The following is a 22,362-nucleotide window of genomic DNA, read 5'->3' on the forward strand; positions in this document are numbered from 1 at the left end:
AGCGAAAACGCTGTAGTCTGATTTGGAACCTGTGCCCTCAGGTTAGTGTCGTGTCGAAAAGAATCAAAACTGTTTATTTTATCTTCTATTAACCTTTACGCGCGCTCTCTCATTTCCTGACAAGCACACAGGTTTGTCTGTTCTTGTTCTCGAAGTCTGACTAGCAAAAACGCTGTAGTCTGATTTGGAACCTGTGCCCTCAGGTTTGTCTGTTCTTGTTCTCGAAGTCTGACTAGCGAAAACGCTGTAGTCTGATTTGGAACCTGTGCCCTCAGTGTTCTTTCTTTACTGTAGCGTTTTCAAGCAGAGACGTCAGCTCAAGATTCTTTTGGAATCTCGAGACCTTCAACTTCGAGAAACTTTATAATGTTGCATAAGGCTGAGGAACGTAGCCTTGCGCAAAAGGCAGGTATGTTACACTTCCTGGTCTTCACCGTGTTTCCATTACCCTACTGACCATGATCTCTCTTTGTGTCTGTCCACACAGAAGTCAAAGAAGAGGCCAAATGAATCAAATCGTCGAGATAAGCCAAATTTCCAAGTATGTTGCAATTTTCCTTGTTGATCATCACTGTTTGGCTTTCATAGTACTGACATACCATCATCTTCCTCTCGTGTGTACACACAGCAATTGATCTTTTGGCTATTCGATTTCACTTGATGTTCCTCACTCAATTTTTGTCACCACTGTGATATGATATTCAATTCCCCATTTCCAATATCCCCCCTTCCCTTTGTGTCTTTCTTAGTGTTCTATTGATTTGCAGCTTGTAATTCATCAGCCCGTTTAACCTTGACCAAGCAAAGAATAAGTTGTATCCCATCCGCTAGAAATGAAATAGTACCACAAACGTATCCTGTCCTCACGTAGTGTTCAAACATCTTCTCGCGCCCAATTGAGAGATCTTGAGAACCATTGCATATGTGCCATCACATATAGTTCACCATTATATTCATCGTGGCCAAAGTGACCTTCAATGATGAATAAAAAGGATGACTTTTGAAAAGATTTCATGTTTCACTCACTCCTATCTTTTGATGTGAGTGAGTAAAACATGGAATCGTGTTTTCCATAGAGACTAAGTTATGGAAATTTCAGTTTCCATAACTATTTAAACTTGTCACTGGGTCTTGTTCCTATTTGCGTGAACATGACTCATTTATAGAGAACTTTTCAAATCAAAAGTCGATTACTGATCCGACAGAAAAGTCTCACTTGATGTCTCAATTAAAGGAGCGTCTCGGTCATGAGGGCATGCGACTTGAAGGATTTGCAAATAGAGGCTTTCAATATTACTAAATTGAAGACACAAAAAGGCATGCGAACACAAGTTGGAAGATTACACTAATCAAGGGACCACAAGATGATAACGAAACTGCACTCTAAGGTTCAATAAGATTGGAAAAGTTGAATCCACTTGGCAAACAAAACAACCTTTTTAATAATTCTCAAACAAGTAGACAACGCACACAATATGAAATCACTATAAATAACTGCACCCTTTAAAGAGTGACTCACACAAGTCAGAAGTAAACAACTCCATACATGTCACAAAAATTCTCGCCTCTTCCTCTTCAGCATTCAAACAGTTTTGCATCTCTTGAGTTCTTCTTAATCTCGCCTTCATTGGTGAAAATCCTTTTTCAATTGGATTAAAGTCCGGGCTGTAAGCCGGGAGTTAGATGAGTCGTCACCAATATGTAGAACTTATAACCCAACAAGGGTTATACAGAGCTGGAAGAGGATAATCTACTAATAAAATGACTAGTAGAAGTTGTCTAAGGACTGCTCTTCTAAAACAACACAATCAGAAAGAGCTCTGTTGTATTGAGTACTGATAAGGCACCAGAGAAATATAACTTCACACGTAATTTTAACTTCAAAAGCACACTTTGTATTACTATCAACACTGCTATAGTGTTATTCCCAATTGATAACTGAAAAAAAATAAGCAATATCTGATTGATATTATTCCCAATAAGTCTTTATGACTATAAAACTAAAGTAAATTTCTCTTTATAACTGTAATAAAGGGCGTATTTAAGTGAACAGGTACTATTAAAATAAGTTTATGATGATAAACAAAATAATAATGGCGTAAATGATAAAGAAAAAAAAAGGGAACAACAGTCCCAAAACCCTCTCAAAGTATATATAACAATGTACTAGAACTTTTACAATGGTCAACAGCCTCAAAACCAATCAAATCCGCCCAAAATTCCCTAAAAACCCTATGATGACGCAATGTAATGGTTTTGTTACTAATAAATGATGTAATTTTCACAGCTAAAAGTGATCAATGACGCAATAATATGATGTACAGCACTTCTTATGATGAATACAGGTGATTTTTTCCTTGTAAACTAGCTGAAAACCAATTTTTTGAGATTACGAATTTTTTCAGATGTGCTCCAATTTTTGATTACTAAAGTGCATCTTGTAGTCCACGTGTTACTGATCATTTCTGACACCTACATGACCTACTTCTGATGAGTGATGAGTAAGATATTGAGTTGTGAAGTTAAGGTTTTTAGTGTTACATATGACTTGTGACTGTAAATTCGAGATTCACACCAATTCTTTATTTGCCTTATAACTTTTTACACACACCTCCGTTACTAATGATTTAAAGTTTGTACATTATGTAATCCACTCTTCTGCGTTGAATGAGCCATCTACCAACCTATTCTGACGTCATTTGACATATGTAATTAGCTGAAAACCTCCATTTTCCACGAATTTCACCCATTTTCTTCACTTTTCACAGCTACTACTAAGCCTTTCTTGCTCATGTAATATTACATCATCATCTATAGCCTTAAAAATCCCGGAAAATCCTCTTGGCAACCTTAAATTCCATCACTACCACTATTACACAACCAAACTACACGTGTACCTCTTGTTTACCAACTTCGAAAAAGTGCTTTCTTCCTAATAACTTCTGTTTCTACTTATCAACCTTGAAGATTAAAATTTTCATAGTATCATATAATGTTGTTCTTTCATATTCTAACCTCATAATACCCATAACTTTATTTTTACTAACCTAAAAACCATTTTCCAACCTTTATACCTATAATTTCGAATTTTTCTTATGTTTTTCTTTCTTTCTTTTTGTAATAAATTTGTAAGTAAACTATAATGATCTTAATATATAATGTGAAATAAAATAATGTAATGTTGACCTAATGACCAATACATAAGCCTACAAGAGCTTCAATTGATCAAAAACCTCCATTTCGAATTTTCTTTCCTGCTGAATCCTGCTAATAAACTGGTAAACTGGTAATTGTGAATTTTTTAATTGATCCCATAAATTGATCACCACAACGTGCCGCACAGAGGGGTGCCACATTTCCTCCATGATGTATTGGAGCGTTGTCCATGACTAGGACGCTGTTGCGTTGAGGCCACGGGTTCATCGCCGGTAACTGCAAGTCACAGTGTTAGTCTCGTAATCAACTTGAGAAATTATAGGTAGGGAAACCAATTTACCAAATGGTTTTCCAAAAAGTCCTCAAAATCGAGCCTCGAGTAACCGCCCTTTCTGGTCTGAACGGCGAGAATCCCATCAAGCGATATCGCCGGCAAAACGGACCAGCGAGTCGCTCGAGTAGGTCTTTGGAGTCTGACTGTACGTTCCCCAACGGGCGCTCGGGCAAACTCGCGATAAAGCCTTCTTTTGCTCAGAGCAGTCTCGTCTAGAATGATGTGAGACAGCGCAGTTATCAGTAAGTAACAAGACAGTTAAAACAGATGCCAATGGGAAATGCGTACCTGTGAAAACCAAGCACCGGGGGTCGATGTTGTGGACGGCCGCAATGTAGGCACCTCGAGCCTCCGCAGATTGATTCGGATTCACAGTGTGAGCCTTCTTTCGAGTCCAGAGAAGGCGGTCTCGGAGCTCGTTTGAAAGTGTTTGAATAGAGACTTGGACCCCATGAGCATTTTGGATTCGTTCTTGAAGCTCGTCAAGGTACAAGGTCGGATCGTGACAAAGAGATTCAAGGATGAATTCGCGTTGAGCCGCACCTAACGAGGTTGGTTGACCACGCCGCATGTGGTCAAGGGGATTGGTGATAACAGCACGGGTGGTTCGATAGAGCTCGAACCATCGTCGAACAGAGGTGAGGGAGACATCAACCCCAAGGGATCGAACAATCTCTTGGAAGCGCAAACCACGCAACACCATGCGCACGACAACTACCTTGATATCGGCACTGTAGAGATTGACGGGCATCCCTAAAAGCAAAAGTGGTGGGTGAGTAAGGTGTTGAGCCAGTAGTAGGGTAGATAGAAAACGAACTGACTGAATTGTCAAGGATTAATACGATGTGGATAGTAGGATTGGATGGATACAATGTGGATGATGGATGATTGGGGGAAAAATTCGAAGGAATTAGAAAAAAAAATCAGAGAGAAATGGGGGCAAATGATTGGAAAATGAGGAAAACATCCGGATGAGAAAAGAATATGTCAAAAGAACATGTGGCAACCTCGGAAAGGGATACTATGGATATCCAAAGAGAACTGTCAATGAATCTTGACGTTCTCTCACAAATGACGTCAAATCTAGATTTGCAAAATCTAGTTTTATCTTGAGTTTTGTCCGTTTGGGTTTTTGCCAAACTTACAGGGTTTTGCCCAAAATCTGCCGATAATTCTTGGAACGGCTGTAAGCCATTCTCAAACTTTCATTGTTGTCCAAATTGTGTCTTTTGAATCTTTACATACAAATGTGTCATTTGTGTGAAATTGTGTCCTGCTCTAGATGTTTGAAAATCAAAGTTAAGCTTGTTGATCATCAATAAAATCCTGAAAATGGCTCAAGTTGTCAGGGAAGAAGCAGGACTTCAATTTTGTCAGGAAGAATCTGAAAAAGTCTTCTGTGGTGAAAGTCTTTTATGTGCCAGTTTTCCCCTACTAAAACGTACAAAGCCTTGTGATTGGTAACTTAGTATTATTAACAAAGGGGAACAGGGATAAATTTGGACTTATTTGTTTGACAGTACTGACCTTGTTGGATACTTTACAGTTCTATCTAGTTGACTTCAATGAGCTCATAGCTGTTGGCCACCAGCTCTTTACCACCAAGTCAAATTTTATCCCATTGAGTTCACCTTCATCCAGATATTTCATTTCAGCTAGTTAGAGCATCTCCAACGCAGGGTGCGAACGTAACAAATCGGACGCACATGTAAGCTGTATGTTACGTCTACCAACCTTGGTCACAAAACGGCCATCCAGCGGGGTCTGAATAGTTGACAGCTTACCATGTGTGTGAGTTTGAATTTCCAGCAAAATGCCTTTCACACAGTTGGTACTCCAAATATGGAGTACCAACTGAACTTTTACAGCAAGCTACATTGGCCCAGTATTGGACAGGCATTTAGCACATGTGGTGATAAAGTCACCACATGTGTCCTATCCTCTTGTTGTCCAGCCAATTGATGGCTATTTGGTGGCTCAATTGGGTGAGGGTTTGGCAACTTGGGCAGCTCAAAGCAACTCAAAAACTTATACCTCATGTGCGCGCTGGATGCAACAAAGCTGAAAATGAAATACAGCTGTCATAATTTTTCCAGCAATTTTTTTTGGGTCTGTATTTGGTTTACAGAACAGGTCCGCATTGGAGATGCTCTTATCACTTTATCTTATCACTTTTTTGTGTCCCAACCACCCTCCTTGCTAAATGTAGTGATTTCATTTTATGTAATATCTTTTCTTTGAAAAAAAAGTTGAATGAAAAATGGTATTATTTTTGTGGTTGTTTTGGTTGATTTATATTTTGTTATCATTTTGTTGATAGAATCTTTGATTTTTCAGATTTGCCTTATGTTATAAATTTATTTTATACTGTGCTGAACATTTTTTATCTTTGCTTTTATTTTAGTCATTTGTTTCTGTTTCTGCCCCATAGGGTGTTGTTATTATTGTGGTAAAGATATCACCCCTTGGCATTCACCCTGGGGGATTTTGCCCAAACATGTACTTCCTAATTTTGAAGCTTTCAGTTAGGGCATGTTCACTTAAGCAATTCCTGGTCAGAAATTGCATTCTGAAGTATTTAGGGTGCGTTCACTTAAGGAATTTCTGACCAGAAATCACATTATGTAAAATTTTTAATGCAAAAATGAAACATACACCACCAAATAGACACTTTAAATTTTGCAGAATGTGATTTCTCACCAGAAATTGCTTAAGTGAACACGCCCTTAAAGTGCTGGTTTGGTGGAGTGTGGTTCGTTTTAAAATTTACAGAATGCAATTGCTGTCCAGAAATTGCTTAAGTGAACACACCCTTAGTTCATTAGTAAGTTTTTCCTTTTTCATGTTTCCACATTCACAGTAAGCCCCTAGAGAAGCTTTGAGTTTACCATCCAAGAGAAAATCTGCTCCACACCGTCTTGCTTTGTATGTAGCCCTCTTAACTAAACAAAACCTTAAGCTCTAGCAAAGTTTTGAGCATGGGACACATGGCTGTATAATCACATATTCCTGGTGAGAGGCCTTTGAGTGTTAGGTCCTGTTAAGTGTTTTTCACATGTAGCAAATGAAGTGTATTGGAAGTGTTTACAACAGAGAGCAAATTGTGGCCTTTTGAGATTGTACAAGTTTAAGCCTTGAATGACTGCTCATACTGGACTTTCTGACAAGGCGGTTCCTTTCAAATCACATACAGAGTATTCCAAGTCTGGAATAACAGCTATGAAACTTGTGTTGAGACCAGAATCATGAAGAAGTCTTTCCAGCTTGATGAGTGGGGAAGTACATTTAGAAACAAAGGTCAAACAACTTTTCCTGCAGGATAAAGTGGTATTTATCACAGTACAAAGTAAGTCCATATGTGCATGCACATAATTTTCAAAACATAAACATTTAGATTTTTCCCCTCCATAAAAAAAAGAATGTTTCACAAGTTTTGAAAACTATGCACATGTGCATACTTACTTTGAGTACTGTCTTTGGAAAGTGGGAAATTTCTAAAAATCACTCAACATCACCTAACACTTGGAGGCCACACACCAGGAATTGACAATTGGCTGTATAGGTCATCACATCAAGATTGTATAAGCAGTACCAGATGTGTTTTCCCTTTGGGTAGAGTCTGGCCAAATTTCAGAGGAGAAAAAACATATGACTCATGCCTGTCATAAGGCTAGAATGATCCATCAATCACCTGCCTGATTGCTTTACCATCTCCTATTGATCTAAAGAAATGTGTTCTCATTATAGAGTACACCCATATTCCACCTCAACATCTTTTAGTCTGATGCCAGGACCCTCTTGCTTTGCCTTGATCAATGCTGAGTAGTTGACCAAGTTACCACTTGGGATTGATAACAATGCTCATGCATGAAGTTGATGCCTCACAATGAAAGGCTCTATCAAGTTAGATCATCTTGATAATTCAATTGCTGATGGGATTTGACTTGTGAGTGCATTCCCCAATCTTCTAGCTCCAAATGACAGCTTCCAAAAGCTGATTGGCTGTTCACAGCGGGACATGGTCAAAACGACCCCCTTATTTCGACGATGGATACAGGCAATTTCCAACATTCTTTCTACATGACATGGCTAGTGAAGCTCATGTTTTGAACGCTCTCAATTTCCATTTCATTCACACATGTCAATGAAAAATTGATGCATGGCAAGAGCGAGAGGGCGCAGTATTGGCTGGTTCTGTCCGCTCGACTTGGGGAAGAATGAGGAGAAATAAGAAAAATCGGAAAATTTAATTCAAAACCAACCCAATAGCTCGCCTCAACATTCATTGGACAGACAAAATAGAGGCACGGCGTTCTTGAGCTATTGAACGACACGAAAATAGCTTGGTACAAGAGCGAGTACTGTATCTAGTGAGATGAAATTCAGAACCCAAATTGAAAAGAAAAGCAAGCACAGTAAAATAGATATGATTGTCCACGTTTAAATAGGAATGAGATAGAGTGTGCAGGTCGAGTGATCATGGCACTAAGACAGTTACAATTTCACTATAGTCTAAGCGGATAAATAGTAATGTCGATGGAATGACAGGTGTGGCGTGGATTGGGCATTCCACATGCAGTAATGAGCATGAATATTACATGCGATGGAGTTATGCTTTAAGCTGCAAAAATTACTCTCGTGGCTTAAGATGAATAGGTCTGAACGACCTCGAGGATGGCTTCGAACCCGAAACCAAATGATTGAACGGACTTCAAGGCGTGAGCTCCGATCTGAGATAAGATGGTTACTGAACCCTGAACGTTCACGTTGACTGCAACAATGATCTCGCTGACTGAGCTTGTCAGGCGATGAAGAACATCTGGTATTTTTATGCAAGTTAGTATGATGAAAGTGGAAGGCTGTGTGATGGTTACTCACCTCCGCACTGATTACGCACAGACTCCTCGTCAATGAATTCTAGCATCTCCAAAATGGTAATCTTGACGAGGATGATGAGTTGCAACACGATCTCAATGACGTCGTTCTAAAGAGATTGACACAATGTTGTCAGATTCGGAAATTAGACTACCGGAAGGAATATAAACAAACAATTGTTCGCGGCGTGGTGGTCGGCGTCTGCGAAGGAGTTGGGGTGTGAGAGCATTCTTTGGTTTGAGTGACGGTTTCGTGGAAGATCACAAGCATTGCCTCGAGTTCGACCATAATACTGGTGAGGATGATTTGACGGCTCTCGGTCTTTCGGCAGTGGTGCTTGATTTTGTCAACATGTTTGGCGACGTTGTGACGGCATTGAGATAGGATAGCATGCATTTTGAGGGTGAGGCCGATGGTTTTCTTTGATTGCGGGTTAGAAGCAGGCATAACAGTCCGGGTAGCAGGCGAATGACTGTCAGGGACCGCACGAGCTTGGAGGCTCCTACAGACGATGAAGCGAAATGTCAATTTGGAGTTGAAGACACGAAAGAAATTCTTGACGTACGCATAAGGGTCAGCCATACGGGTAGGTTTGAGCGACCGTGCAAAGGAGTGCGTCTTAGCAGACACTGGAGTGAATAGAGGCAGATTTAGTTACGGGAGACTGCTACGGACGCAAAACGCAGTAGTTCACTTACCGCCGGCTAGACAGAGGGCAGTCGTGAAAAGTGTAGAGAAGAGCATGTTGACAAAAGTTGGATATATTAAGTTGTTAGATTAACGAGACAACGGTCGGAGATTGTGTTTTTGTAGAGTGTTTAAATATGTGATAATTATGGAGGGAAGAAGACAAATAATAGGCGACAAGAAAACACAAATTAAAGGAGGGACTGAGAGCACTGGTGCGACGAGGTGAAGATACTTGTTATTAATGGCGAGCGGCGAGCGGGAAAGTGGAATGACTGACTGGCCCGTGGTGTATCAGGGTGCTCACTTTAGTACTAATCCGCCACGCGTCCTATCTGAGAGTGTTGTGCAGAATTTGGAAGGCCATGTTCTTTCTAGGTAAAGCCTCAAAATCCGCATCTCTATTGGATTTCAACGATGAGGCAAATTGAATTTCAAGTAAGAATTCAAGCCCGTTCATCCTTCCACAGAAATTCTTACGTCTTGATCACTTCAGCCGTATCATCTACGAATGCTAATTGTGATGCAATACGTGCTCCCGTTCATCTAACGTAAAGGTGGGCGCCACGAATGCAATCTGTATGAGACCGGGTGCAGTGGTCAACGACGTCGGCCTCGGGGATTGATATACGTTTGTTTATTAAAGAACATACCTGGTCTGATCGCTGGCGCCAGCTACCGCAAAAATCGCAAAAATCTTGGAAGCCGGTAGAACCTCAGGCACATGGGCGAATTTCCACCGAATACATACGATCCTTTGAATTTGTGGCGTTTGCATGTCTCCACCTCACCCATCCAAACCTCGAGCCTGAAATCCGAAATCGGCAGCCCTCAACCCCCACCTCAAAGCCTGTTGGAGATACAGGCATCTCATTTGTAGTTGTACCGATGAATCGATCTCTGAGTTGATAATTGCACCATGCATGTATTGGACGAGGTCCCCAAAATTATATATACAAACTCACCAGATCAGGTCGTGTAGTATTCACCTTGAATTCTTGAAAAAGTGAAGGCTCCCCCATCTACCTATCCTAATACCAGCGTGTAATCTGTGGTCACTCCGAAGCTTGGCTTCTCTGAACAAGTTGCGTTTTCTTCTTACATACATTTGACGATGATTTTCTGAGTGTTGATGCAGTTCGATCAAGGTGAAGCGAAGCGTTGCCGAAAACCAAACACCAAAATAGATGACGGGCTTTTTGTATGCCAAGCTTGAGACTTGAGACTTGAGGTCTAATCAATAAATGCCTCCCATCCGCTCATGTAAATATGACAAAACAACATGATAGATTTGATTCAATGTCATTTTCCAGATTTCAGGGTTCTTCATGTATGATGTGGGACAAGATGCATGTCCCGATCTTCGATGAGATCGGCAGTGATTTTGCCTTCGTTATCGTCTTGCTCATTGACATTTGCCCTCCAAATAGGTGCGCGTGAGTTTGATTTGACCACACATGTCTTTGCACCCCGCGATGCAACTGAGGCAGTATTTTGTGTGTGGAGTCAAATGAGGAAAAAATTGATATATCATGGTACCCCAAATAGCACTTAGGACACTTTTGAAGTCAATTCCGACATCCAATGCCGCGAAGAAAGTAGAGAGGTTTATGACGCAAGAAACTTGGTAGTCAAACACACAAATTTGCACGCTCTCGAATTTCGGGCCTGCTTGACTGCTAGCAAAGACTCTGTGATGTTGGACCTTGAGTGGTACGCAAAACATACGACACCAGACCGATCCATGAATATGAATGATGCCCTATGATGTCTGCTCTGGAGTCTGGACACTTCAAGACTTCTAACAACCAACAGTCGATAGTAAATGAGGTATGGATCCTCGAGGGTTCGCCCTGTTTCGCTGGAATTGAAACCCAACAAGTTCGCACCCGGCTGTGTTCCGGGACTCTCGAGGTGAAAAACTTCGACGATGAGGCTCGGAGTCGAACCCTCTGGCAGAGCAGCCGGATCACGGTGGGCAAACGGGCAACGACGCGTTATACATCGGACCGGGTTCCAACTAGATTTTCCCAACTGGTGTAATCCCATACCTAATCCCATACACGAGTTTAAAATTTTCTGCAAAGAAGCAACTTGCAAAAAAAAGACTACGACGATGACAGCAATGAATTAAACGAGGTCATGAACATTCACTTAGATCTCCAAACCACTCATACCAACTAAAATGGCACCTAAACAAACAGCTCATCACCATCGATCTACCCTGTCTCAGTCCAACAAGTCATTCAAAGCTCGACATGCAACCAAGGGAGCACTAAAACAACTATCCAAAGGTTTGTGTTATTCGTTTACACTTATTCATTCATTCCCATGTGATATAGTGACACATTACTGATGACGTATTTCTTTAAAACTTGCAGGTCGAGTTGAAAAAGAATTGAAACAATCTCTTAAAGCACATGTTCAATCCAGTGCTGGCCAAAAGGCTGCTCGTAAAAACCATGCCAAGCAACTACAAGCTGAGAAACGTCGAGCTCAAGCAGATTCAATCAAAGTCTTCTCTGGCTCACAACCTGCGCCTCGTATCGTTCTCGTGATTGCGCTCTCAGCCGATATCGATCCATACAATGACGTCCTCGTCCGCTTCAAACTCGCTGCTGGTCTTCCCCTCGATTGTGACGAACCAACCGCTAGCTCGTACACCTTTTCGTGGCCTACTACGAACTCATTCCAAAAGCCCAACTCAAATGGAAGCCTGCTTCAATTCATCCTGGTCCCTCACTTGACTCCGATCGCCCACGTCATTTCCCTTGCTGCTGCCGCCGATTTCTTACTCCCTGTACTATCAGCTCAAGAAGAATGCACTCCTTGGGGTGAACGTTGTTTAAGATCAATTCAGGCTATCGGTGGACCTTCGCTTGGTACTCTTGGACTCGCCTTTGGTCTCGATACACTAAATGGACCAGATCTCCCAGTGAAACGTCAACAATCCGCGCAAACAAGAGCAAGCTTATTGAGCTTCTTGCGATACTTCTTCCCCGATACACTTCTCTTGGCTCGTGTTAGCTCTCTTGATTCATTAGAAGAAGTGGGCGGATTGGCACGGAGGATGCTAGAGAAAAAGCCCGCTGCAGTCTCACCTGGTTGGCGTGATGGACGAGCCCGGCTGATAGGCGAATGTATCGAGTGGGTCGATGGAACGCTCAAAATTACAGGCCATGTTCGCGGTGGAAGGTTCAGTTCAAACAGACTTGTCCATGTACCATTTTGTGGCGACTATCGACTGTCAAAAATCACCGTCACGAGAAATGAGAATGAAGAGGGAGAGGAAGAGGTAGTAGTCTGCAGTCCTGATCCTGAGATGGCAGATGATCTGGTCTCCGAGAACTGCCCCTCTACCGCCGATGCGATGATGGCCGAGCAAACCTGGCCAACGGAGGAAGAGATTGCTTCAGCCCCTGCAAATAAAGCTGCTTCAAAACCTAAGAGAACCCGAAAAATACCGATCGGTACAAGTGACTACCAAGCTGCATGGATTCCCGAGGGTCAAGAAGATGAATATGAAGACGAAGATGAGGCTGAGTTCGAGGACCCCCTTGGTGGTGACAGTAAACATGAAGTGACCCGGGAGGAAGAGGAAGAAGAGATGGCAGATATGGATGATGATATGTCAGAACATGGACAATCATCGAAAGAAGTCAGGTTCATGGACTTATCGGATGATATAGAGAAACTCCAGCTAGAGGAATACCGAGCGAATCGGGAACAACAACGAACAAGCGGTGCTCGTGAGGATGAAGAATTTCCTGATGAAATCGACACTCCTCTTCATATACCTGCCCGAGAACGTTTTGCTCGTTATAGGGGCATGAAGAGCCTACGGACTAGTCCATGGGATCCTTACGAAAATCTACCTGCGGAGTATGGGAAAGTCTTCGGCTTTCAAGACTGGAAGGTGATGAGTAAGAAGCTGTGTAAAAAAGCTAACGAGGACCAACCCGGAGCGGTGAGTGATCTGCTTCATTCATTCATCATGCCTCAGCATTTGTGACTGACTCATTCTTACAGGGTGCTGGAATGCGCGTGACACTACATGTGGCCGAGTTCCCACAAGATGTATTTGAAAGCCTACCTCGATCCCTTCCACTCGTTGCAGTCTCCCTCCTCCAACACGAACACAAGTATTCAGTGATGCACTTCTCTACCCAGCGCAATACGGAATACGAAGGCGAAATCAAGTCAAAGGATCAATTGGTGATCTGTGTAGGTTATAGATTCTACAGTGTCAATCCCATCTGGTCTCAGCCTTCGGTGCGAGCAAGCAATAATGTTCATAAGTTTGAGCGGTACTTGAGACATGGTCGAATGAATGTCGGGACTGTGTACATGCCCGTTACGTTTGGATCCACAACGCCTGTGGTTGTCCTTCAGGAGGTCAATGATGACGAGGGTACGTTGGAATTAGTTGGATCCGGCACATTGGTAGGCAGTGAACCGAAGCGGATCGTCGTCAAGCGATTTGTCTTGACCGGTCATCCATACAAAGTACACAAGAAAACAGCTACAATCCGCTACATGGTGAGTATTGTATTCTCATGAGATTCATTTTCGCATATCTGCTCACTGTGCTGACATTGATATTGATCATGCTAAGTTTTTCAATCGAGATGATATTGAATACTTCAAACCGGTCGAACTACGAACCAAGAAAGGTAGAAGTGGTCATATCAAAGAGCCACTTGGTACACATGGTTACTTCAAGGCAGGATTTGATGGTCCAATCGATCAGATGGACACAATTTGTATGTCTCTCTATAAGAGATGTTTCCCAAAATGGGCTCAAGGTTGGAATGGCTCACTTAAGTCAATATGTTGGCAAGAAAAGGAAGATGGAAAGGGGATGGAAGTTGATGAAGATTAGTGAGATATATCCTGCATTTTTTTTAATTTCTTACTTGAGTTTAAGTGCGTGTTTTGGAAATCGTCATATCCATATAATTGATTTTTTATAAGTGATTGAATAAGAAATATCCAAAAGTATATAATGCTCGGAGCACTGCTTGCACTCATTCGACTCCGAGTCCTTCGAATTCTGATTCAGGTTCAGCGCAGAATTATACTAGACAGTGTCCTAAAAGACCCTGAAAGAGAGTCACATAATGTTCTGTGGGTCTGCCTTTTGATTTGGACATTGACATATGCAGAATATGGCAAAGCAGTCGCATACGTTAAACCAAGAATTTGACAGTGGCTATTTGATCATAGTGATCGCGAATATTCTGTAGTGAGACTGACTCCAGAGCCCAAGCCCAAATTGTCTTTGATCCTGGTATCCACTCATAACTCCCTGTGTCTCTCAGGTGGACATTCATAATGTGATTTAAATTAGTTTCAACTTATTTCTATCTAAGTTATTTGTATACTGGGTACCAGTGAAGTATATTCTTCCATCGCTGGTTGTCCCATTCAAACCTAAAGTTTCGAATGAGTAACCTTAGGTCTCTTGGGGGGGGGGCCTGCCTGGAAGAGGCTGGGGGAGGTAGGACACCGGTGACAGTCAATGGGAGATCGCCGAACGGTGGGCTAGGCAACCTCCCAACACAACACAAACACAGCAGTATACACAGACACAACAGTTTACTACAATAGCATACAAAGATCAGAAAACACCCAATACTTACGCGTTGGGCCTTGTCAATTAGCCCTATTCCAGATCATCCATTGGAAACGCAGTCCCTCCATCTGATCTCAATTCAATGCTATACACCGTTAACTGTTACGCCCTTCGAGTAGTACACGGATGAAAGTCCCTATAACCCTGTCAAACCAAGGGGGGTGGGCGGGTTCGAAAAAAGAGAGAGAGATGATAGTAAAAGCTTGTAAAGCTATACTATGGGAGAGAGAGACCTTGACAGTGAGGTAGTGAGAGATTTCCAGATGTGAGCGTGGGAGTTCGTGGAAATGGGGGTTTGGCACGTGAAGAGATTTTCAAGGTGGGAGGAATACCTTCCAACCTTGCACATGAATCTCTTGCGCCGAGAAACAAAAATATCCTTGATATAAGGCTATTTTCTAAACCCAACCATTACCCGACTGCCGCTCACATCGTGGAAATTGACGGTACCGTCGTGCCTTTGGTTACCGTCCGTCATCCACTCATAACTCCCTGTGTCTCTCAGGTGGACATTCATAATGTGATTTAAATTAGTTTCAACTTATTTCTATCTAAGTTATTTGTATACTGGGTACCAGTGAAGTATATTCTTCCATTGCCGGTTGTCCCATTCAAACCTAAAGTTTCGAATGAGAAACCTTAGGTCTCTTGGGGGGGGCCCCCTGCCTGGAAGAGGCTGGGGGAGGTAGGACACCGGTGACAGTCGATGGGAGATCGCCTCCCCTTGACTCAGGTTGCAGACCTGAGCCTGCGATCGCCCATTTACTGTAACCTGGGTCAAGTTACCCTTTGCCCCTCCCCTTACGAGGGAGTAGTGCAGAGCCAATAGTTATCTAATAGAACCAGTTCGCAAATAGATATTTCCGGAAGAATTTTGAATTTAAGCCTAATAGTTTAATCTCCGTTAATTACTGATCCTGACATGTTCTAAAAGTCTAATTGTATCTAAGAGATCTTCCTCTGAGCATTCACGTATATACAGCTTGTATGCTTTTGACCTCCAACGTCCTACTTTGACAATCTCTTCCAAAGGATTATTAAGATTCCACCTCAATGAGGCACCACCAACTCGAAACGAATGACCCGTAAGTTTACACTCGTTTTGCGCATTCCACGTGTCCGAGAATATCCTAAGACATCTAGGCTTTGTCAACACAACTCTTTTATTTCCTTTAGGGTACGAGAACACCGGGTCATCGTCTGTCGCACCTGTATCCTTTATCAATCTTCTGATAGCGCCTATGGGATTGAGTAAGGACAATTGGTACTGTAAGTGAATCTCTTGAATTTCCCCTACAGATGCTGTTTTTGCCTCCCTAATCTTTATCCGCACAAATTCCCCTTCTGGGTCCCAGATTAGGTCCTTCACTCTGACTTGATCTCCTTTACACGAAGCTTTTAGTAATTCCCCTAATCGTGCCATCCCCCAGAAGGCTACGAGTGCTACTGTGTACGCCACCTGATTCTCCAAGTCTTTACCAGCTAAATCTTCTACTAACTTAAATAAGTGCCAAATCAAAATAGGATCCTTCCTTTCAGATGGCTCCGATTGCAACTCCAGTTTCTTCGCAGCCGTCAAAATCGCCTCTATTCGCGGAGTCTCCTTGTGTGGGTAGTCGAAGCCGTGAAAGAGGTGCCAAGCCTTGATTCCAGAAAGGTACGTTCTAATGGTATTCGATTTTATCGGGATGGATGCTCCAAATTGACTATCGGGATTTAGTTTTGGGCCTGCCCAAACCACAAAGTGATTCAAGACTTTCGGATCGATCGGAAGGAGATAGCATCTCGGCACGTTGTATTCTTGTGCGAAGTTCATAAGTTTCGACACACCAGCGTTGTAGTGCTTCAAAGTAGCAGTTGACCATGCTCCGCTAATCATGTAAGCTTTAACGACATCGGTGTTCGACGTATCGACGCCTTCAGCATCTTTTAAGAATTCCATCTATCGAACTTATATATGAAATCTCTTTAATTTGGATGGTGTATGTAGGTTATGGCGAAGGTCAGTTGGATGAAATTGTTTCTCCGATCTTTGCAACAAATATTAAGCATAGTATGCGGGAATGATCGAAACGATTGGGACGATCGGAACTCAGCCTTAACACTGACGTTTCAAGGGGGAACTAAAAAATTTGGTCACAAGTTTCTTAATTTCAATTTCATAGTACTTGTCTAATAAACAGTTCTAAATCTTTAGGTATCTCAATGACTACCATATCTTTCATGGAACGTCTATCTTTACCTCGCGATAGCAAGTCTGCCAGGTTATCATCAGTTTTCACTCATTGAGCCACCATGTCACAATGCAAACGTTCAAGCAACTTCTGGATAACCTTCCACTCATCATTAACAGCTCGATCACCGGACTTCTTGTTATCAACTGCCGCCTGTGATGTGGTATTGTCAGTGAGTACCAGGAAGGATTTTCCCCCTGTCTCCGTGAACGTATTGACCATAAGCAAACCCAGTCAAATAGTGACTGTTTCGGCCCAAGCGATATTTTGCTTAACTCCAACCTCGGACAACTCATTCCACCCCTCTAAGAGTTCGAATTGCGCCCACTTCGAACCAACCAAGATCCCAATGCCTGTGAGTGAAGCATCTCCCACCCAGTCTAGATCGATTGGTACTTGATCAGGAATAATTCTTCTTGGTGAAAAGTTCTTCATGGCCATATGCCATTCCTCCAAGTCTTCTCTCACATCTCCAGGTACTTTCCTTTTTGCTGACGGTACTCGCCACTCTTGCTCCCACCTATAGAGACTCGACATATAGCAACGGAGATAAGGTACAATATAAGTCGTATGTACCAACCTTCCCACGAACTTTTCGACCCTCTTCAAGTTGAACGAAGCTTCAGGTACTAAAAATTCCTCTATCTCCTGAAACCTCTGAGTGAATTTTTCCTCCGGTAATCTAACCGTCCTTTCTCGTGCATTCCATATGAAACCAATATACCGCTGTTCCTCAGCAAATTCATGCACCTTTTCCGAGTTAGAAGTTACACCCATTTCAAAACTTAGTTTTACGATGTCTTTGATGGACGTAGGATTATCTATCTCTTTAACCAGTAAGTTGTCGTCCACCCACCTAAAGGCCTTTTCTAACTTAAAGACTAACACAATGATCTTCTTCCACAAATCTGCCAGCCTTCCAAAAACCCCGCATCCCGCTACTCCACCAAATTGGATTCTAGTATCTAACCACAATCTATTTGAAAGATCCATTAAAAAAAGGTATCTCCACTGGGATGGGTGTATAGCGATTTGCCTATACGCTTTTTCCCAGTCAAACAGGGCTAGTAAGTAATTTCCTTTGTTGTCTCTGAAGAACATTGCCACAATCTTAAAATCGTCCCAAGTTGTGGCGTAATTTTTCTTGTCCACAAAACTATTTACTGATGGTATATCTTTGTTGTCGTGGGGAAAAGACAGATCGTTAATAATCCTGAAGGAGCCGTCACCATTTATTACGCTACCCATCGGACTCGACCTGAAGAATCCAATACTTCTTCGTGCGTAAACGGTCCAAAAATCCTGTTTGCACGCTTTTCTTTTTCTAACGTATTTTTAATCTTCTCAGACGCGAGGATGGCCGAATCGTGATTTCCCGGAGTGAACCACCTCCTATTTCCTAAGGTATGATTGGGAATCCCTTGATGGAAACCGTCAATACACCCTTTTATGACATCTTCCGCATCATCCTTAATACCGTGAAACCTGATAAGTGACTTCCACTTCGCTAGGTTCAGATCGCACACCGCGTACTCTAGAGGCCACCTATTATCGTAGGACCTTCCGGAATTCCTATAAGGTAATAGTCTTACGATCTCTACTTGGGGAGTAACTCTCAGTTGAGGACTTATCTTCGGCGATGAAACCGCGGCCTTCCAATCAAAACTATAACGAGAAAGGCACAGGGTGGATTCAGACATGTCAGAAGTTTGTCACCAGCAATTGTCTCACGACGTTTATTTCAACAGGACCGGACATCAGAAACCGGATATCAACCAGGTCAAAAGGGAGAAACGACGGAAAAACGGATAATGGGCAGCTACAACTGCAGAACCCCTTCCGGACAACGTGAAGTTCAACAGAACATGTGACCGTGGTACATATCAAGAAAGAAACAACGGTTCTAGGTCAACCACATAACCCAATATGTGTTGGGGCACTCCGATGTTGGTACGTCTTCAGACAAATGAAAGGTGTGTGGAAATTATTCATCACATAAATTCACTCCAGTTCAACGGCTTACTTTGCCTTTCCACTTCCCCCGTATTTTGGTCCGTTCGTATCACCTTTGCGATCATCACGTCTATTGTCACGACGCCAGGAATTACCACCTTCTCCTCTGCAATTATCATGAAGGTCATTATCACGACTTCCACCATTACGATCTTTGCGACCATCGCGACCATCACGACCATCGCGACCGTGAGACACCCAACCGCCTCCTCTACCCCTTCCACGAACATTCCGACCAGAGTTTCTACGATCCTCGTAATGAGCGTAACTTGAGCTACCTGGTCCATCGTACACAGGGTGGTTTGAGTGCTGATTTGCGTGTTGCCAAGACCTGGCGTTAGGTTTACCATGATGGGTAGCATGCAAACCATTCCCAGAGGGAGTCGTTACATTGTAAGTATTGTAACTATTATAATTCATGACTTCGCCGGATATGGGATTAATGTGACTTTTAGGTTGACCGTCCGAATAAGGATTGATTTCAGCCCAACGAGGTAAGAGATCACCTAGTCGTTCAGTTTCATTTCAAGCTTCTCGTTCTCTATTCTCGTCTTGGATGGCGGGGTTGGCTAACTTCCCATCTTTGTTCCTGAAAGTCATCACAGTAGTTCTGATAGCCTGGTCATATCAAAGGGCCATGATCCAGGAGACGCGCTCTCTTTTAATCGCTAGGACATTTTCGCGATGAATCAGGAATTTGTTGGCTAGACCGTTGTGATTGTAATGACGCAAATAGGCAAGGAATAAATCGAATGCAGTTACCCATTCACCAAAACTCATCTTCCACTCATCGGGGATTGCCAGGCCAGTATACTTTTCATCGTCTTTCTTATCCTTCTTGTTGCGTAAGGAATATTTCATTAATTCTTGCTTCAACCACATGGTGTTAAACACTGATAAAGGGATGTATCCGTCCATAGGCTTCATTTTAGACTCAAAATGTGGTGATAGAGCTACAAGTCCGTTGACCCCGATACCGGCTTTGCCAACTTCGACCGTTACTTTGTCTGAAGTACTAGGTGTGTCGTCTTTGGTCAAGTCGACCTGGATTCTAGTCTTATCGGCCGGGGTTCTCACTCTAGATGGGACAGCAGGAGTTGCAGCCGCAGAGATCTGGGAAAGCGGAGTCGTAGTATTTGCAAGTGCTGACGAGACATTTTGGATTGATGTAATAGCAGGGGTTGCATTATTTACCACAGTGAGACCTTTGGCTTTTAACCACAAATGAAACCCCCGAGGTGGGCTTTCTCCTACATCCGAGACGGTATTCCTGCGGGTGGGGGATTGTTCTGTAGAACGTATGCAAGCAGATGATATCGCCAAGGCATTTTAGTCTCATAATCTTTGCACTCTCCCTTTCTGGAGGCTTCACCCTAAGGTGGCAACACAAGATGTGGGGGGTTTGGAAACATCACATCGTGCGGCAACACCAGAGGTGGGTTATGAATTCTATCAAATTTAGCTTACGACTTGGCGTATCAATGACATTGTCCCTGGAGATCAGACCGGCGGAGTGTAAAACTGAAGTACCGGACAAGGGTGCACCGGTCTGTGCATTTGGCACGGCGTTTCCTTGTGGCTCGGCGGGCGGTAAAGGTGGTAAAGACGACGATGTATCTGGACCGGAACCTGGGACTGTTAAGGTGACCACCGGGGTGACTCCTCTTGCTGGTGAACGTGATCCTCGAGTGGAGGTAGGGCCACCACCACGACCACGACTCCGAATATTCGCCACTTGCACAGCTGGAACAATAATCTCTGAGTCAGGAGGAGGGACGGATCCACCCCTTAATCCTCTACTGGATCTTCTCAACATTGCATTGAAGGTCTCCGTATTCGTAGCCTTCTCACCGTTATTAGCCATCTTCTCTGAGTTGGGTTACGAAGTATAGAAATCGAACCGAATTGTGAACAGATAAGTGTTTGAGCTCCACACGAATGTTTCGAAAAAAGAGAGAGAGATGATAGTAAAAGCTTGTAAAGCTATACTATGGGAGAGAGAGACCTTGACAGTGAGGTAGTGAGAGATTTCCAGATGTGAGCGTGGGAGTTCGTGGAAATGGGGGTTTGGCACGTGAAGAGATCTTCAAGGTGGGAGGAATACAGTGGGTAAAGTCAAGAATGTGTAACAGGTCCCCCCCACATAGGTCCCGGGTCCGAAATCTTTGAGATTTGAGAAAAAAATGTGCGTAGGGTTAGGGTTAGGGGTTGGCTTAGGGGTTGGAGCTGGAAGCTGGGCTAACATTACATTGTTCTTTAGAATATCGAAAGCACTCTCGGGAATGCAAAGGTTTTGCAGATTCCAAGAACCTATTCGAGAAATCACGGAAGTCATGCCCAGTTTTGACCATCCGGAGATACTTTCGAAAGATCAATAGGCAGCATTCAGCATATGCGTAGGTTCTCTTCCTTTCTGACTAGGCTTGTTCCTACTGACACATAGTTGATTTCAGGCAAGGATACAACAGTGTTGATGCTGCCACGGTTGTGAAGTTGTATTCTTCCCATCGATGTGTTCCAAGGAATGCCGCATTGAGAGTCGATGTCATCGCTCCACAGCCACGACAGTAAATATCATTCAACAATACAAGAAGTTGCAAATTTAGGTAGGTGGTTTTTCTCTCTCTCTCTCTCTCTCTTGTTGGTCAAGGATCAATGTGCCTTGCAATGATACGTCTCAAGCAAGGTGATCGAACGTCCAAAGTCGAGCAAAATGCTGAGCCAACACCAGCCTATGTATCTAAGTGCATAAGATACCTAGCAACATACAGTAGGCACCATAGCAGCTTAAGGACATAGCTTTAAGTACTTAAGTATGCCCTAAACCCCTAACTAAGTACTTAGCTTAGGCCTTAAGCCCTGGGTCCGAAGCTCGGAGATCCCAAAAAAAAAAAATTACATTTTGCGACTTCGCTTGGATATATCTAGATTAAACCAAATCTAAGGATTTTGCCTGTCTATGTATTGTGGCCTAACATTGATGTTAAGTGTGGCATCTTTAAGTCAAAGACTCAAATTTCGATTTTGCGGGGGAAGCTGTTACACATTCTTGACTTTACCCACTGTACCTTCCAACCTTGCACATGAATCTCTTGCGCCGAGAAACAAAAATATCCTTGATATAAGGCTATTTTCTAAACCCAACCATTACCCGACTGCCGCTCGCATCATGGAAATTGACGGTACCGTCGTGCCTTTGGGTACCGTCCGTCATTCATTGAAATCAGTTTATCCACATCAGTCACCATCCTAGACCCTTCACGCTGTGCATACAACCTGCTCAGCATTTGCGCATATTTTAATTTCTCTTTATGATCATCTGGTCATTTTCCTTCTGCTACAAGTTCTTTGGTTGCATTTATGCTCAATGTAGAGCAAGCATGTGATGATCCACAAGGAAAGCTGTGTCTTGAGAATTGTTGTCTATA

General features: G+C 42.8%; 3 protein-coding genes across 3 annotated transcripts; 1 reads left to right on the forward strand and 2 right to left on the reverse strand.

The window, feature by feature from the left end:
* Window positions 1-8,133: 8,133 nt before the first annotated feature.
* On the reverse strand, window positions 8,134-9,109 carry MELLADRAFT_103969 (uncharacterized protein; the record flags this gene model as incomplete). Its single annotated transcript, XM_007406866.1, has 5 exons — window positions 8,134-8,309; window positions 8,369-8,474; window positions 8,540-8,867; window positions 8,931-8,994; window positions 9,064-9,109. 5 exons carry the CDS (start codon window positions 9,107-9,109, stop codon window positions 8,134-8,136), a joined length of 720 nt encoding a protein of 239 aa, XP_007406928.1.
* Window positions 9,110-12,377: 3,268 nt separating this feature from the next.
* On the forward strand, window positions 12,378-14,065 carry MELLADRAFT_71189 (uncharacterized protein; the record flags this gene model as incomplete). Its single annotated transcript, XM_007406839.1, has 3 exons — window positions 12,378-13,019; window positions 13,082-13,591; window positions 13,668-14,065. 3 exons carry the CDS (start codon window positions 12,423-12,425, stop codon window positions 13,932-13,934), a joined length of 1,374 nt encoding a protein of 457 aa, XP_007406901.1.
* Window positions 14,066-18,940: 4,875 nt separating this feature from the next.
* Window positions 18,941-20,798, reverse strand: MELLADRAFT_95365 (uncharacterized protein; the record flags this gene model as incomplete). Its single annotated transcript, XM_007406865.1, has 3 exons — window positions 18,941-19,440; window positions 19,645-20,223; window positions 20,402-20,798. 3 exons carry the CDS (start codon window positions 20,796-20,798, stop codon window positions 18,941-18,943), a joined length of 1,476 nt encoding a protein of 491 aa, XP_007406927.1.
* Window positions 20,799-22,362: the final 1,564 nt, after the last annotated feature.

The sequence above is a fragment of the Melampsora larici-populina genome, assembly GCF_000204055.1.
Source record: "Melampsora larici-populina 98AG31 unplaced genomic scaffold MELLAscaffold_7, whole genome shotgun sequence".
Taxonomy (NCBI): domain Eukaryota; kingdom Fungi; phylum Basidiomycota; class Pucciniomycetes; order Pucciniales; family Melampsoraceae; genus Melampsora; species Melampsora laricis-populina.